Here is an 18,551-nt window from a genome sequence, read left to right on the forward strand (position 1 = left end):
TTAACATGTTTTCCATAGCTTTACACCAGCCACCGTCTCATTCAAAACTTGACACATTTATCCTTCTGAATTGACAGATTCAAGTTAACGCTTTTATTTATGAGGGCCTTTTATTAAATACAGTTAACATGACAAATATAGGCTCTCCATGTTTGTAAAACTGTCTCCTAAATCCGTATCTATAGTTTAGCTCCATATTTGCTGGGGTATAAACACAATTAGAATAAGGCGCACAAAGGGCTTTCAGCAACATCTTGTTTCACCCAAGACATCATTGTGCCCATCATCTTATAAGGCATTTTTCCCTATGATCAGAAAAACAAATGTAAGCTAACAATAAAACATATGAGAATATTCCGACATGTGAAACAATGACAATTTGCTTCAATGACTTCTCTCTTTGTATAGAGCTGAGCAGAACTTTTTCATTTCCTGCAGATAGGAAATCTGATTTTTATATGGAGTATGCGTATTCAGGATGGTTCAAAACATTTGTATGCACATGCAAACTTATATTTTAATTTTACTTCAACAAAAGTAAATATAATCCCATTTTTCATCAGAAAGTCTGAGATAATCAATGCCGAAGCCATTTCCACATTTACCCATTTTGTTCTTTAGTAACTGATGTGGGCAAACTGTTTTCTGGGCTTTTCATATGTAAGAATTTTTATATATAAGAACAGTGATAAAGAATACTACTATTTCAGCTGGATTCATATTAATGAAAAACCCTCAATGGAATGGAGGATAAGCCCCCTCAGAATGAAAGCATGGCTCTGATACACTGGCTGAGCAACTGGACATTTCCATATACACAAAAAATCAAGGCAAAGTACAACAGAAATGGAGGAACTGAGATGTGGAAAAAAGGAGAACAAGAGAGAATTAGCAATTTTCTCAAACACGTGGGTCCAGTCCTGATTCCCTGTAACATCCTTCCCGCACCCCCAGCAGCACCATGGGCAATAGGAGCCCACTATAATGCTACTAAATACCACCTAGTACTCATTTTCAAGGAAGACATAGTACATTTCCTCAGCTATAATTCATCCTTCTTCCCACACTTCAGAAAAAGAGGGTTTTATTAAGTAGCATTTTTCATTATGACAGACATGAATGCAGGAGAAAAGCCTGCAGCTGCATTCAGCTTTTTAAAACACACTGGCAAGTACAACTATCATTACACAGGAAATCAAGTCACCCAAAGCCTCTTCACTGTGAAGAGGGTGAGACTGGGAAGGTTCACAGAATGCTGAGAATAGAAAAAAGATCAAAAGCAATGTTCAAGGCATACACAAACTGAAGAAAAAGGTGCTTTGAAGTCTATACTTGTTTTCGTCCCATTAAAAGTCTATACTATGATATGGAAATAAAAGTCAGTGTGTGGGTGGGGGGGAAGGTTTCACCCAGCACTTTTTCTAAATTAAGTTCCACAGTTTTGTTTTTGTTAAAAATAAGTCATTTATAATTTAATACCTGTTTCAGGATACTCAGATCTGTGGTGCTGTTAACAGTGCACTAATTTGCATTATCCATTTAAAAAAAATTAAAAAGCCGCTCTGAACTTTGCTTCTGAGATGGAAGCACTGTCTCTGAACCAGCAATCATTGCTGTCACTCTTGCTTTGCATCTTTCAAGGCCTGAAGTCTTTCTAAAAGGGGTGGGTGGGAGTAATGCCACATTGAAAAGATCCAGTCAGAAACAGGGAATCCTAAATTATCTTTGTTTAGCTTGATCAAAGCAGAATATAGGTCTTTAGCCTTCCCAAGTTCCTTGGCAAATGCATCTGCTTGAAACTCAAATCGTCGGCTTAATACAGTCAAACAAAATGAGAGAACCTGTGGAGAGAAATGTATTAAAAATTATTTTAAAATTCAGCTCTCTGCAAATCCCTTCAGTGCCAGTAAATACTACCATACCTAGTTTCCCGCATCCCACACATCACTGTGGCTGCAGACTGATCTCACTAAGCTTTATCCAAGCCACACCTCAAACTGGGAGTCCTACCCAACATGCAGCACTAAGCCATATTATCAAAATGAGGCACCCAATACAGCCCCATGAAACTTCAAATTTCCCCTGACAAAACAGAATCATTACTTAAATAGGATGATACTTCAGTGTCATTACCTCATTGTAAGGTGAAAAAATGAACTGGAAAATAATCATCAAGCCTATCAGGGTAGGTTGGGTGTCATGGAAACCAAATGCAGCAAAGAGTTCTTTTTGACCAATTAGCACAGCAAACAAGAAGAAGCAAAGGAAGGAATTCATCTAGAGAAAAGAAAAAACATTCTTAATTAAGATAACTTATTACATAACCTCACATTACAGATTTGCACAGGGATGCCACTGTAAAAAAGCAAGTAGATTACTTTTGAACTAATCTACAGAGAGGAACAAACAGCTGGTCTTTACCTGCTTCTGAAAATGCAACAGTAAAAGAACCACTACTTTCTGTCAGTGAGCAAAAAAAAAGTAATGAAGGGAAATGAAAAAGCAAGAAGAGAAGCAAGGAGGGAGAACAGGGTAGAACCCATTTCCTTGGAATTAAGCACAGGTTCTAAAAAGTTTAAAGCCAAACAAAATGTGTCTGTGCTGTGTTGTACTTCTATTCCTGGAAACAATCTATGCTTCCATCTAAGCTGCTCAGCGCCGTGTACAAGCACCGTGCTTGCCTGGCTTTTTAGAGTCAAGAGGTAGGACCATGCCTTACCAAGTTTTCTAGAGGGGGCGATTAGTACCTTTTCAAGCTAAGTGGTTGTTTGGTCTTTTTAGAGTAATATGGAAGGTGCCAGAATACTGTTTGTTATTGAAACACACAGGACAGAAAAGAAGGATGGCTGTGATAGCAAACAACCAACAGAAAAAGTGTAAGATTTTGCAGAAGAATTTGTGAAAACTTCTCAAGTTGAGGATAAAGTCTATCACAGCAAAACAGTAATATCTAGAAAATGTATCCAAAGACAAATTACATGAGCTAAGTGGCAAAAACAGTGTACTAGTTACTAGCTAGCAGGGATCAATCCTAATACAAGAAATTGGAAGGTAATTGCCTTAAAGCAAAAAGCAGAAAGGGCCTCACTGAAACATTCAGCTGCACAGGTAAGAAAAAGCCAGTATGGAAGCAGTTTCCTTAAAAGGACCTTAACAGTGATGTTTTCAGCCTGAAAAGCTTGTGAATAGCCTTTGAAAAAGAACAGAACAGCATTCCTGGAACAGTGCACATATCTCAAGAAAGACATAATTTACTAAGCAAGTTCGCAGATGACACAAAACTGGGAGGAGCTGTTGACTCCATGGAAGCCAGGGAGACCCTGCAGAGAGACCTCAACCAATTAGAGGGCTTGGCAATCACCAACCATGTGAAGTTCAACAAGGCAAAGTGCCGGATTCTGCACATGGGATGGGGCAACCCTGGATGTACAGACAGAGTGGGGAATGAGATGGAAAGCAGCACCAAGGAAAGGGACCTAGAGGTCCTGGCTGATGGCCAGCTGGATCAGAGTCAGCAGTGCCCCTAGCAGCCTGGGAGACAGGGACAGCACTGGCTGGGCCAGGAAGGGGATTGTCCTGCTCTGCTCTGGGCTGGGCAGCCTCAGCTTGAATATTGTGAGCAGATTTGGTCACCACAATATAAGAAAGACATTAAACTATTAGAGAGCATCCAAAGGAAGGCAACAAAGATGTTGATGGGCCTTGAGGGGAAGCTGTATGAGGAGCAACTGAGGCCACATGGTCTGTTCAGCCTGGAGAAGAGGAGAGTAAGGGGAAGACTCCTTGCAGTTACAACTTCCTTGAGAGAGGAAGAGGAGGGACACACTGATCTCTTCTTTGTGGTCACCAGTGACAGGACCCGAGGGAATGGCCTGAAGTTGTATCGGGGAGGTTTAGATTAGATAATAGAAAAAGGTTCTTCACCCAGAGAGTGGAAGGGCACTGGAATGAGTTCCCTTGAGAAGTGATCACAGCACTATGCCTGACAGAATTCAGGAAGCATTTAGACAATGCTCTCAGCCACAGGGTGTGGCTCTTGGGGATAGTCCTGTGCAGGGCAGGGAGATGGACTTGTGAGATCCCTTCCAAATCAGGATATTCTGTGATTCTATGATGAAATTATAGAAGGTATGCAGGAGGGCAGCTCAGACAAACAAAACAGAAAAGGCTGAGAACTTGGAGAAAAGAAGCGTGAGTGATACCGAGAACAACACAGATCTGTAACAAAGCAATTACATATTTCTACAGAGATTGCTTCATTGTTCACCCCCATTTGGGCATGCACCAAAATCAGAACAATGAAGTTATTCACCATTGTACAAGGTAAGAGAATAAAATATAAGTAAGTACAAATACCCTCCTATATCAGATTTCCTAATCCTCAGTCACATTTCTTGTCAGCTCTTAAAGGAATGAGGATGACAGATGCTCTCAGACACATGCTGCAAAGCTTTCTCAGAGGTAATAACAAAAACCTATGCAGGCTGGGAGTCAGGATGCATCCAGTCCTAGCCCTAGCACAGGGATGGAAACAGACCATCAGAAATGGCTGTGAGATTAAATAAGTGTTAAAAAGCAAGATAGATGTGTCTCAACTTGCCTTGGTTCCAGCCAGGACAGGATCAATTTTTGCAGTAGCCAGGAAGGGCCATGGCCAGGACATGGAGGTTATTCTGTACCACCTCACGTCATTGCTGGGGGGCAGGGAGGCTCTTTCAAGGAGAAGGGGTTCCTTCCAGTTGAGAAAACTTGGCAATGGGAGCCACCTGTTACTGTCTATTACCAGAGTTGTTTTTTCCCATGCTAGTAATTTCTTTCCTTGTACCCTCTGTCATCAGTATTGTTGTTACTGTTCATTTTCTCATCTCATTGCTGTTTCCAGTAAATTGTCCTTATCTCAACCTGTGATCTTTGCCTTTTGTGCCTCCAATTCTCCTCTCCATTCCACCACAGCAGGGAGGGGAAGGGGAAAAGTGGGGGAGCAAGAGAGTAGTTTTGAAGTCTTGGGGGCACTGAATTGGGGAGCAACATTCCTAAACCACCACAGCCTTATTTAGTGCCTGTGTGGCATGAAGGGTTGACATAAGAACAGATCTACCCAGACCGAGTTGGAAACACATTTGAATTAAAGATTTGCTGTATTAGGTAAGGAGCCACTGATCACAATGTTGCTTGGTCTGTTCATGTGAGTGTGGTCCTAACCCTGTATGTATTCCCCTTAATGCACCATGTGCTCCTCGTGATGATTATTTTTTTGTGTGGGGAGAGGGATCAGCATTGCTCTGTTGATGTACTGTGTGATACCAGTTTATGACATGATACCATCAAGGGCATCAAGAGATTTGGGATGTGTATTCAGTGTTTCTCTCCTACCCTTACCTCAGGTGCTGCTTTTGAGAGGCCTTCAATAAGGGTACTGAGCCTGTGGGGCAAGCAGAGGATGATTTTCCCCAGCTTTCCAGCCCCTTTTTGTCCTTCAGGCCTTTTAAAAGACCTTTTGAGAATTCTGAAGTCCCCTTGGATGTTAGGAAAAGCGTGCTCTGGCTGATAAATCTGCCAGGCCTCTTCAGTATGGTCCACACCATGTTTAAGAGTTGGGACAGAGTTTTCTAGGAAGGTTATTCAGAGGTCTGCCCAAAGCATGGACAGTCATGAGTAGCACAGAATATGGGGAAAAATGAACCAGTTTTGGGGGAAATTCTCTGCTCCAGTGGTTTGGGAGTTCTCCCCTGAACAACTACAAGACCCTGATAAAGTGACAGAACAATTGCAAAGCAAAGCTGCAGCAACTCCTGAGAGGAGCAACTTATTGCAGTATGCTGGGTCCTGGCTACTACTTATCAGATACTGCTCATCAGACAGCACCCTCAGAGGGAGGAGGAGGAAAGCAGTGCAACAGCCACTGTGGCCACTCAAACTGCAGCTGAACTGGAAGAACACCCCGTGCCAGAAGAAGAAATACAAGACCAAATCAGTTTGCCTAGTGAGGGATGAAGAGGAAGCAGGGCCCCCAAAACAGGAAGGAGAGGCAAAGCCAGAGATAATCCCTATACCTGGGTGAGCTGCAAGATACGTAAAAAAGATGTCAGCCGCTGGTTGTGTGAGCCCCTGGTGGCCCGGCTCCTCCAGTGCTGGAATATCACAGCCCATGATGTGAAACTAGAGGTAGTGAAGCCCAGCAACTGGAATCCCTGTCCCAGGATGTGGGCATTAACAAGGGGATTGGGAAGAGGACAGAGACTCTCAACCTCTGTAGGCAACTCCTGTCAAGCGTGAGGGAAAGGTACCCCTTCTAGGATGATCTATTAGTGCACCAAGGCAAGTGGAACACCATAGAGAAAGGTTTCCAGTATCTGAGAGCTGTGCTGGAGGTACTCTATAAGGCTTTAAGTAACAAGCAGTCCCCTGTAGATCCAGATGAGGTGCAATGTACACAATCCACGAGATGGAAGTTTGTAGGAAGCGTGCCATCACCGTATGCCAACTTATTGACTTGGATGTCAATGAAAGAAGGTGAACAAAACAGTGCTTCACATGACTACCTGACTCTGGCAATATGATGATCTTTTTCCTCCCTACCAACCTGCGCCTTGGCTGTGGAAAGACTGCCCAAGACTTCAAACAGACTTGAACGACTTGAGCAAGTTAAAGAGTATGGACCAGAGTCTCTGCTATTGGGAGCAGCTGCCCCCTTTGCTCAAGAGAGAGGGTACACACCATGAGGAAAGCTGTGGTTTTACCTGTGTGACAATGGAGACGACACAAAGTGGGATGGAAAACCCACCTGTGCCCTAGCAGCAAGAGTACGTGAGTTGAGAGGTAGAACAACCACTGCAGGAAATTCTACAAGGATAAAAGCTGCTCCAGCTTCCAGTGGGAAGCTCCTCAGACAAAACAGAATAGCTGATGTTACTTCCAATCCTCTTGAAGGGACCTCCAGTTCATATTTACAAGAGGTGAGCAATGAGTACTATGACCAAGACTAAAAGGGCCCTGTCTCCAGCCAGGTGGAGGAAAGGGACAATCGGATCTATTGGACTGTGTGGATCCAATGGCCTGGCACATCAGACCCAAAAGAGTATAAGGCTTTAGTTGACACCAGGGCATCTTGATGCCATCAAGATACCTAGGGGCAGAATCTATCTCTCTTTCTGGGGTGACAGGGGGATCCCAACAGCTGAAGTGTGCCTAACTGGGAATGAATGGCAAAAACCCCCATTGTGACTGGTTCAGAGATCCTGTTCATCCTGGGCAAAAATGACCTCAGGAGATGGTATTTCCAGGACCCAGAAGGGCGTCGTTGGCCTTTCAGGATAACTGCTGTACAGACAGAGGAGATTTGACAGATGAATTCCTTGCCTGATCTCTCACAGGACCCTTCTGCTGTGGGACTGCTGAGCATCAAAGAACAACAGCTACCAATCGCTACCACAACAGTGCATCGTCGACAATACCACACCAACTGGGACTCCATGCCGCCGTCCATGAGATGATTCGTGGAGAGCCAGAGACTTCTCATCAAGACTCGTTCATCCTTCAGTAGCCCCATGTGGCCAGTGCATAAGTCCATCGGAGAGTGGAGACTGACAGTGGACTATCGTGGCCTGAATGAAGTCACGCCACCACTGAGTGCTGCTGTGCCGGACATGCTGGAACTTCAGTACGAGCTGGAGTCCAGGGCAGCAGAGTGGTGCCACCATCAAAATTGCTAATGTGCTCTTCTCCATTCCTCTGGCAGCAGAGTGCAGGCCACAGTTTGCTTTCACCTGGAGGGGTGTCCAGTACTGGAACTGCCTGCCCCAAGGGAGGAAACACAGCCCAACTATTTGCCATGGGCTGATCTAGACTGGGAAGGGTTGGATTTGAACTAGCAACATAAGGGTGAGTCATTTCTGGCTTGGTGGGCCCAAGATGCCTCAGATCATCAGGGAAGAGATGAAACATACAGGTGGGCTCGTGATCAAGGAGTGGACTTAACCATGGACACCATCTCCCAGGTTATCTATAGCTGTGAAACATGCTGTGATCAAGCAGGGCCCAAAGGATAAAGCCTCTGTGGTCTGGGTGTCAATGGTCGAAATATCAATCTGGGGAGGCCTGGCAGATCGATTACATCACACTCCCACAGAGCCTCCAAAGCAAGTGCTATGTGCTGACAATGGCAGGAACAACTCCTGGATGGCTGGAGAAGCACCCTGGGCCTCACGGCACTGCCCAGAACACCAACCTGGGCCTTGAAAAGCAAGTCCTGTGGTGGCATGGCACCCCAGAAAGAACTGAGTCAGACAACGGGACTCATTTCAAAAGCAGCCTCATAGACACCTGGGTTGGAGAGCACAGGATTGAGTGGGTGTATCATATCCCCTATCAGGTACCAGCCTCTGGGAAAATTGAACAGTACAATGGACTGTTAGAAACCACACTGAAAGCAAGGGGTGGTGGGACCTGCAAACATTGGGATCTACATTTAGCGAAGGCCATCTGGTTAGTTAACCCCAGAGGCTCTACCAGTTGAGCTGGCCCTGCTCAACAGCCTACATAGCATAGATGGGGATAAAGTCCCTGTGATGCATATGAGAAATGTGTTAGGGAAGACAGTTTGCATTAGTTCTGCATCAAGCAAAGGCAAACCCATCTGTGAGACTGTTTTTGCTCAGTGACCTAGATGCACTTGGTGGGTAATGCAAAAGGATGCTATGCAGGGCCAGGAGTTGGACTTGGTGATCTTTGTGCGTCCCTTCCAACTCAGCTTATTCTGTGATTCTGTGAAACATGATGTGTACCTCAAGGGTATTTGATTTTTGGGTGAACAGTCTATAATGTTGAATTATACAATACTGTTTGCTCAATGACACTGCCACTGTGTGCCATAACTACCATGAACAATGGAGTACATGAGTATGGAGTACATCGGATACACAAGCTGTGAGTTCCTGATGCAGCTTGCAACCAGCCAACAGCACACCAGCCCTCCTGTCCTGGAAGACATCTAGGACTGATAGAACCCACAGCCATGGACTAAATGAACTCAACAGACACCTTGGAGATAAAGTCACCAACTATGGAAATGATAGCTGCACTTGTGTGTGTATATATATCCATACACATATATCTAAGTATATATATAGTTGGAAGGTGTAGGATCTGGGCATGTCATAGACGATACAGAATAAGGGGTGGCTAATGCCCTGTTTCTGGCCAAGACAGAGTTAATTTTTGCAGTAGACATGAGGGGCCATGGCCAGGACAAGGAGGTTATTCTATACCACCTCCCATCATTGCTGGAGACAGGGAGAGGAAAGGCTTTCCCAGGGAGAAGGGGTTTCTACCAGTTGAGAAAACATGGCAGAGGGAGCTGACCAGTATTGTCTACTGTACAGTTGGTTTTTTTCTGTACGAATCCTTTATTTTCTTGCACCCACTGTCATCAGTATTGTTGCTGTTACTGTTTGTTTTCTTATTGCATTGCTGTTCTTATCTCAACCAGTGAGTGATCTTTGCATTTTATGCCTCCAATTCTCCTCTTCAATCTGCCACAGAGAGGAGGGGAAGGGGAAAAGTGGGGGAGTGAGAGAGTGGTTTTGGAAGTCTTGGTGGGGGCACTGAATTGGGGAGTACCATTCCTAAACCATGACATAACTTCAGAAGGCTGCTCAGATGAATTAAAATGGCAGTAGACATGCTTTCTGAGATGCTTACTACCAACCAGATGAAGCAAGGGAGGGAACAGAAAGGCCAGTATCTGTTCATTGTAGATACAGCAAAGAAAAAAACCCAAACTTTCTGTCACACAGCGTTAAGTATATCAGGTGAACGTACACTGACAAATCTGGAAGAGGGCATTTAGAAACAGCTATAATTACAGATGTTTCAGGAAAAAAAACCAGTTTATCATAACTTACCTGGCTGATGATTATATTTTTGACAGTATGACCTAGTTTCCAGTGACCCAATTCATGACCGAGTACAGCCAGAACTTCTTCATTTTTACATCCTTGTTTCTTATTCTGAGGGAATAACAAAGCAGAAGTATTATCAGGTATATCTGAACACAACCAAATAAATTTCTTACTCATTTGTTTTTTCCTTGGTCATTTAAGCCTTCCTAGATCAGACCATTCCCTTCCAACAGCAGAAACACACATATAATTTCTTGCTGAGCCTTTTTCATGAAGATACTTACAAAAATAGAACCTTTTAAGTTTAAGAAGATTTCTACTATGAGGTGGTGTTTTCTTATTTCTATGTATGCAGACATGCTGATGCAAACCTGAAAGAAGACTGAAGATCTGCCTTCCAAACACTCTCCTACCATCCCTTCTTCTCATCCTGTTTATTTACTCAAGCAAAGCATTACACTGGAAGCAGGTATGCAGAGCTACAGACTTTCAGAGGAAAATACCAAAACAGGTATGCAGAGCCCTGTTCCTACTTCCTTCAACACTCAACATGTAGCCTTCCTCCCAAGGCGGTACTGTTCCTTTAAAAAGGAACTGTCCTCTTCAAAAAGCCCTATGACATGCCTTAAAGCTATAGTTACGAAGGACATCTGCACATTCAAAGATCCATTAGCAAGTCAGAAGCAAACACAAAGGCTGAAGAACCTGTTGAAATGGAACACAGACTCTCATTATGACTAGATCAGGTGAGCTCAACATCCCCTCCTCTCACCACCCACTCCTGCAGTTTTGCCAAGCAAAACTCTAGGAACCACTAACATTCTGTCAAGGAACAGAAGCTGGACTGAACAACAGTCTAGACATTGGTCTAACCTTAGGCTGCACAAGGTTTTTCAGAAAGTATTCCATTAGCTTTAGTCATTTCCATATTCTTCTGAGGCCACAACAGCTGTTTCAGCAGACTCATGATGTGCAGCTGCACATCAAAGGCCACCATCCTGTTCTTGACCAGGGCATGGGAGGATGCACATGTGCAATCTGTTTGTGCGGTGTGCCTCCTGCACCAAAAACTCTGCATGCAGTAGAAGGCACACAAATGACACACTGAGAATTAAAAGTATTTCCTTCAAAGGGAAGCTTTGATGTGACAGTCCCAGGAGAAGATGATGAGCTAAAACCCTGAACAGGTCCCTTATTCAAACAATTATAAGGAAGGTCTAGTTTTCACATGCAGGGAACTAATGTTTTGCTAAAGCCCCTGCAGATTTTTACAGTCTCTGGTGCTATCTGCACAACTCAGCCCCAGGAATTCCAATTAGCAAACCAGGCATACTTTGGTGTGGAAATCCTTAGGGTTTGGGTTTTAGCAACTTACTCAGGACCTTTAAAATACATTAGAAAACACAGGGGGAATATCTCACCAAGAAGTTAATATAAATAACACAATGAAAAACAAACTCACTTTGGTTTTAGACTTTGTTTCTTCATTCTCACCATCTTCTCCTTCTGCTGGTTCTTTGTTCAAAGCAGAATAGTCTTCCAGGAGTGTGTCAAAGAGTACTATCCGCTTATTCTTGAAGAATCCATAGAAATAAGCATTGCTGTGGGAAGAACGCTTAGAACCTGATGGGGAAAATTCAAAGACCATGATCTGAATAATCCCATGCACTGAAGCCTGTAAGGTATGGCAAAGACCAGATTCTTCCAGAGGAATTCTCAAAGTCCCCAAATGAACAGTAGACAAACTCAAGCACACTGGTTTGCAAGCTGAAGCATATTCTAAATCTAATGATGACTCCAATAGAGAAATGTTGCATGTAATCACTAAAAGCATAAGAGCAGTCTTGAACATCTAATGTCCAAGAAGAAAAGCAAATTCTATTGCAATTTCAGATTTAGAGTGGAAAGAATATTCTGCATTGACACTCCTCCAGGCAAAGAACCTGTGCCAAATTATGCAGAATTCTTTCAAATGTGCCAGCAAAGATGAATGTAAACAGATAAATATGAAGACTTTAGAAACAGATAAGGAGAAGAGATGGACTACAGATAACACAGTCCTGCAATACTATTTTGTTTGCAATAGGCCATTTTTTACAGCTACCTTTATCAAGATCATGGACTGTTTCTACCGTCAATACACCTAGGGCCAAGAAACTTGTCTCTTTCCATGGAATGTGGACAGTTTCAGTTGATTTAAAAGCTTATTTTTGCTTATAGACAGAAGTTGTAGCAACATCACAACTGAAGGATGTCTCCATGAGAGCAGATGTGGGTTCCCCTGGGTTTTTTGCAGCAAAGGATAAGTTGGAAGGCATTTGCCTTAAGACACTTAGTATAAATGAATGAACTGCATAAACCCCTTAGGGCACAAATATCCATTGATTGATTTGAAGCCAACCTGTAGATGGTCTTTGTAACCTTCAGCACCAAACCACGACAGATTAACAGAGGAAGGGACTGGTCAGAGTATGACGCCTCAGCACCTGGTCCCTGCCCAGTGAAGAAATCTGAACACCTACAGAATAGCAAGGTTTCCTTTCTGTATGTAATAAAAATCTTCATCCTTCACTAAACATTGGTAGAGAAGGAACCTTTGTAATCTGCTTCTTACAGAAAGAACCCTGAAAGTAAACGACTTAGTTGCACATTTTACCAAGAATTCAGTTCTGGAGCAGGAAGAGTGCAGAAAAACACCAGTAAAAAGATGTTCCCACATTCACTCCCCCATGTCAAAAGGGAATGGTGCTGGCTCAACACTCTTAAGAATGCTACAGAAAAAAGGGGAGGGGGACAGTATTTGGAGCTTTAGCAGCCTCCACTGCAGCTCCCTGCACTTAAGCAGACATGCTGCAGAAGCCAACGCAGGACACTGCACAGGGGCTGCAGTACCAACAACTGGTTCATGGCACTTTTACCATTGTTAAAAGCTGGGATACTGACAGCAATACATTTGGGAAAACCGTACCTGTTTAGCAACCCCCTGCACTGACTCTCAAGCTTGAAAAGCTTTAGCTCGGCTTGAAAAGAGAAGCATTTCATGTGCCCCAAGTGTATCAGCGGTTCTGAGCAGCACTGAGGCAGAACAGTGGCAGGACTTGACCAGTCCAAAGTTTTGAGTCACAGCTTCTAGGCTAGATAAAGCCTTCACCACCCTCTCCAACAGCAAACTTCTACCATTTTAGGTCTTTATGCCATCTCATACTGCTTTCACAACGTCAATAAAAAACACCTCTGAGCCTCACAGTTGGGACACAAAACCAAAACAAAATTTGGGAAAGCCCCTGAAATCAAGTTCAGACAGGAGAAAAATAAGTAATAGTGGAATTGTCAAACAGTAAAGTACTCCATGAACATGGAATTGAAGTAACATGGCAGCTGGCATGCTCCATGTTATATTCCATGACCTGAGAAATTCAGCATTAGAAAGTGAAAAAAATTTGTCTCAAGTAGGTGTGAGACCATCCAGCTACAGCATAAGAAACCATCCCTGTGAAATAGGTATTTTTAATTTTCAAGACTTTTTCAACTGTTTTACCAAGGACTTTGAGACAATTAAGGCTAAACTGAGATTCGAAAAATTAAAAAGCTATTTCCTTCATTTCACAGTTCTAAAATTGTAATCTTGACTACTTCTGTGCTTCCTGACTTGACCAACCTGCGTATTTCCATTCCACAGACCCAGGACAATGCTTCCAACCAGAGGCTGAGTTCAGGCTGTGCACTGAGCTTCAGGAAAAAGACCAGGAAAATGCTATAGACATTGGCAAGTATTGCAGTATCTGAGCAATGCAAGCAACTACCCTACTACGGCATCCACAACCAATGCTAAAAACCCCACATATTTAAAATTACAAAGCCTTTTTATTAAAAAAAAAAAACAAAACAAAACCTCACCTTCAACAACATACACCTTAGTCAATGGGAAGTCAATGCTCTTTGCCATTGTTTCAATTTGTTGCTTGAGCTCTCCCTCCGGAAGTGGAATGAATTTATCAAACAAAGGTGCAATATAGTCTGCATAGATTGTAACAAGCACCTGCAAACACATGCGGATATTAAGAACAGGGCATGCAAACGTGTTTAGTACTAAAGGTGGAGCAAAAAGTTCAAAAAGAGGGCATAATTTCAGAAAAAACACTTGATAAAGCAGAGTCCTGTATGAAGTGGGATCTATAGCTAGGCTCTCTATGGGCTGCTTTGTCTGGTGGCCAGTCCACAGTTCAGCAACAGGATTGGGCAGGTGCAGGTGCACAAACTACCTACACACTTCAGCAAAACTGGTGTAAACAGCACAGAAGACAAGGCCTCTGGGTAGCTGGGAGCAGGGGGCTCATCAGTGACAAGCTGTCACTTCCACGTACTTCACCAATCCTGGAAAGCTCTGAAGTGTTTCATACTCAGCTGCAGAGATGAAGGAACCGGGAGATAGAAGAAGCGGGACTAATTCCTGCTAACTTGCAAAGCAACTGTCTAAAAAGAGGCAAGAAATTTCATGTCCCCTGTCTTCTTTCCATCTCCCAGCTGTCGGCAGGGCCAAGGCAGTTAACTGTCTGATGCCTCTGGTTCCACAATGACTAACAGCCTTGACCCAAAAACATCACTGCAGTACACCTGCATCTCTTTAAACTGGCATCAGCTGCGGCCCAGTTGAGAAAGCCAGAACTAGAATAATGTGATGGAAAGGACAGCTCAACTTCCTTTCCTCATACTCTGGATCTTCACAAAATTATTTTTATTTATTTATTTTAAAAGTTTAAATTCTGCTTAGTGAAAAAGGAACAGGACATGAGAGGCAAATGGACATCAACATTAACTTCAAAATTATCTTGATACATTTTATTTCACTGAAAACACGTACCTGGACTTTTGGCACTGCGTGGACCGTTGAAAAAGTCCAATGAAATAGAAAATCAGAAAAACTAACTTTTGTGAAGTCACAGCAAGTGAGGGCATCAATATGAAACACCACTAAAATAAGTTATTTTTGTTGCTGTCATTTTAGAGGCTTAAACCTCTGCAGATATTTTGCAGAAGGTGTAGGAGGGTATTTCATAGAATAGAAATCAGCTTTTCATTCCAGACTAGTGTTTCAGACCATATAGCATGTGGGGACTAATTATAAGGTTTTATCTCAGATCTTTCTGTAATGCCTTGGTATCAGCAGGCATAACAGACTAGTAGGAAGATGCAACTCTAACTCTGATTACAGAGTTATAGAACTGGAATTTTTCCCTAAACCAGACTCTAAAGGGTAAATCTAATACCCCTTTGGATGATTTTGCATGTCAGAGGCTGTTCAAACACATAAAGGCCTGAATCCCTATAAAGTTGCAGTTGCAACACTATGAAGTTGAGGTGGCACACACCAATTGTCTAGGCATACACTTAACCCTCAGGAGTGGAGGGGGCCCAGAGAAGAAGAATGAGCCAAGAATGCTAAGTATTCCTTCAGTACAGAAGTTTGCAGCTCTGTCAAGATGTTTTATTTTCTACCTTTTGTTGTGTAAAAGATACTTTAGAACCTGATATAACAGGTTTTGTCTATCTGTAGCACCTCAGGACAAAATCTATGTGAGCAGCTAAACGGGAAGCTGCAGGCAGAGCAAAAATAAAGTACTAGTTTCTAATAGGAAAGTGAGAGAGAGAAACGTGGCTTCAGCTGCATATGTTCTGGTTCTCACCTTGAAATTTAGTGCTTGGTACTACTCACTTACATCTTTCTACTCAACCTGCTTGTTAAAGACTACAAAAGGGGCATTCAGAAAGTTTCTCATATGAGATCATGCAATATTTTTTACAATCTATATTTTAAGAAAAGATAGCAAGAATAAATACAGTCAATGACTGGTATAAAGGAAGATAAATAAAAAATCTTTTCACTTTCAGTGTACAAATGAGGGCAGGCCATTTCAGAAAATCCTGTATCTTTCATCCACTTATTTTAAAATTTCAACTTAATCCATCTATGAAAAAACAAGTTTTTAAAGCTTTTAAGACGAAACACTTAACATATGAACTGGATATCACATAAAGAACCAATATCCAATTTTGCAAATAATAAGGCTACACTGGAAAAATCTGTAAGTATGAACTGTTTCACACAAATTGAGAGAGAAATAGCTCAAATGATGAGTTAGGATTTAAGAGTGTGCTGCTGATCAAAGCTTGCAAGAAAAAAAACAGCTTTTTAAGAACTGTTGTCTGAACAAATCTTTCTGTTATAGTAATTTCAATACATGTGACCTGGCATTTTTGACACCTAACACTATGATTTTTCAAAATGCATTCAAAAACAAACAAAAAAAAACAAACAAACAAAAAAAAAACCAACCAAACAAACAAAAACACAAAAAAAAACCCCAAAACAAACAACCAAACAAACAAACAAAAAAAAGGGAATATGTTAGAGCATAAGGACACCCGGACTAGAAAAAGCAGGAGCCAGCATAACAAAACAACAGAAACATTGTATAATTAAGCCAACCAACAAAAGCTTGAAATAATTCAAAGTAGCAATCTTAAACTGAATTTACCACCTAAGAGGGGCACTTCTGCTACTGCACTGTTGTCATCAAGCTCCTTAGAAACACATACTGGTGGACTGCACTGTGCCAGAGTTAGTGGCCATATAGAAATCTACTAACCCACACACATTTTTCTTCAGTTACATGTTAAGCATCAGTGAAGCAAAAATGCTAGTAAGCAACAAATACAATTCAGATAATGAGATCTGTATCCCATAAAAACAGCATTATGAAAAAGCTTGCAGTCATGACTCAAAATGAGCCACAATTCCTTCCACGTTGTCATATCTGAGAAAATCAATGCAGTTATCAGACTATGCAAGTGGAAAATCAGATTTTCCTGTGTTAATTGCAGTGGCCTCCCACACAGCATTATCATCACATTTTTGTACAGATGTAGCCAGCCAGTGCCTCTGCTTTAGACAGAAACCTGACAAATCAAAAGTCCAAGAAAGCTATAGAGGTGATGTGAATCTAGAAGCAGGGAGAAGATAAAGATAAAAAGCAACACTTACTTAAGTCATGAATGAGAAACTTAAAACAGAAAACTATCATGACTTCCTATACAAATATTCCTTAAAATTTTCTTGATAGTGCACTCCACTTCAACCCAGAAGTCTGAACTTCAGCTGAGAATTAGGGATTGACTGACCCATATTTACTGTTGGGCTAACATGGCAGGTTTTATTACATCACTGTAACATAGTCATTTATTCTTTTACTTGTTAAAGTGCTTTTTTAATCTAAAAATGAATGACTATATGCAACGGTGCTTGTGTAATTTCTACCTTGGGTGAGCACTGGTTTGTATATTGAGGAAAAAGGCAGTAGAGCACTATGCTGAAAGAGACAAAAAATATAGCCCTCAGAGTAACAATAGAAATATCAAATCAAATATCAATATCAAATACTTATGATATAGATAAAACATTATTTTACATAAACCCTAAAAACATCAGCTACAATTCAGTGTATGAAAGCAGCTACATAAGCAGAACAATGAAACATTACTACTTCTCTTAATACCAAGCAATGCACTGAGAGCTGTGCAATAACCTACAAGAAATGCCCAATGGAAACACCACTGATGAAAGCACAGTCTTGCTTTGCCTTGCCAATCTGCTGGCACTTGCCCTTGTGCCCTTTCTGTATTTAAGAGAAAGGAAAACCTATTACCGCATACTACTGTATTTCCAGTACTTATTCTAAAGCTTTTTCAGTGCTTATCTTTCAATTGATGAAGACACTCCAATATTAAATAGATTAAATATATATGACATTAACGTGGACAACTAATATGAGCTATTATTCCTAAACAAGTACATTGAGAGACACCCTGTTAAAGTTTGTAGATATTAAAATTCACAAGAGATTTAGATTTTTCTTCTTTTCCTTTCAGCTGGGTTCAGCTGCTGAGCCATGCCAGTAAGCTGGAGTCTGGAAGAAACCCGAACATCTCGTACTCACCAAGGAAACAACTAATGTGAAGAGCCAGGCATAGATAAAGAAGTAGTCTCCCCCTATTTTAATAATGTAAAGCAGAAGGGATGTCACTGGCAACAGAATACACTGAGTCACAACAAACTTCTTGATAGCATCCTTAAAAAAAAATCCCAGCGTCTGCAAAGAAAGGATAAATTGTATCAGTAATATGTCAATGTAAATATTAATATGCCATTCTGGTTAGTGAACTGATCCCTTCAGTTAAGACAAATGGCAAAACAGCAATGCCAGTGTCATAAGAAAATCAGTCAGTCAAAAAGGAGCTTTTCTAGCAGCTCCATACAACCACACGGACTCAAGCCCATGCAGATACACTCTTCCTTAGTAAGGCCTGACCCAAAGCATTCTTTTGCATTGCACATTCATTAAAGGAGGAAGACAAAATTTAAGCTCATCTGTCCTTTACTTCCTTTACCAATCTATATCCCACACATTATGGATTCTTAGAAAATAAGAAACTCTCAAAGAAGCACTGCTACTGTAAAATGTTTTCTCTTTCATTGAACAGCTGCCCCAGTTCGTCTTAACTTTGAGTTACCACTAAGCTAATTGTCCTAACTGGAAATATACAGAAATCCTATTACAGATTTTCAGCAATACATTGGACATTTTACTCCAAGCT

The 18,551-nt window shown here is 41.8% G+C and overlaps 1 protein-coding gene across 3 annotated transcripts in view; it reads right to left on the bottom strand.

Moving 5' to 3' along the window:
• Nucleotides 1–70: 70 nt before the first annotated feature.
• Nucleotides 71–18,551, bottom strand: part of ZMPSTE24 (zinc metallopeptidase STE24) — a 31,641-nt gene continuing 13,160 nt past the window's right edge. For 2 of the 3 annotated variants that reach the window (XM_069035854.1, XM_069035853.1), the window contains 6 exons: nt 17,894–18,046; nt 13,797–13,938; nt 11,362–11,522; nt 9,903–10,007; nt 2,134–2,277; nt 71–1,841 (listed from right to left, as the gene is read on the bottom strand). In XM_069035854.1, the coding sequence (XP_068891955.1) occupies nt 1,617–1,841; nt 2,134–2,277; nt 9,903–10,007; nt 11,362–11,522; nt 13,797–13,938; nt 17,894–18,046 (930 nt within the window). In that variant the 3' untranslated portion in view covers nt 71–1,616. The remainder of the gene's footprint in view (nt 1,842–2,133; nt 2,278–9,902; nt 10,008–11,361; nt 11,523–13,796; nt 13,939–17,893; nt 18,047–18,551) is intronic. The other variant, XM_069035855.1, reaches the window with a different exon arrangement.

Source organism: Aphelocoma coerulescens, chromosome 23 (genome assembly GCF_041296385.1).
Source record: "Aphelocoma coerulescens isolate FSJ_1873_10779 chromosome 23, UR_Acoe_1.0, whole genome shotgun sequence".
Lineage (NCBI taxonomy): Eukaryota > Metazoa > Chordata > Aves > Passeriformes > Corvidae > Aphelocoma > Aphelocoma coerulescens.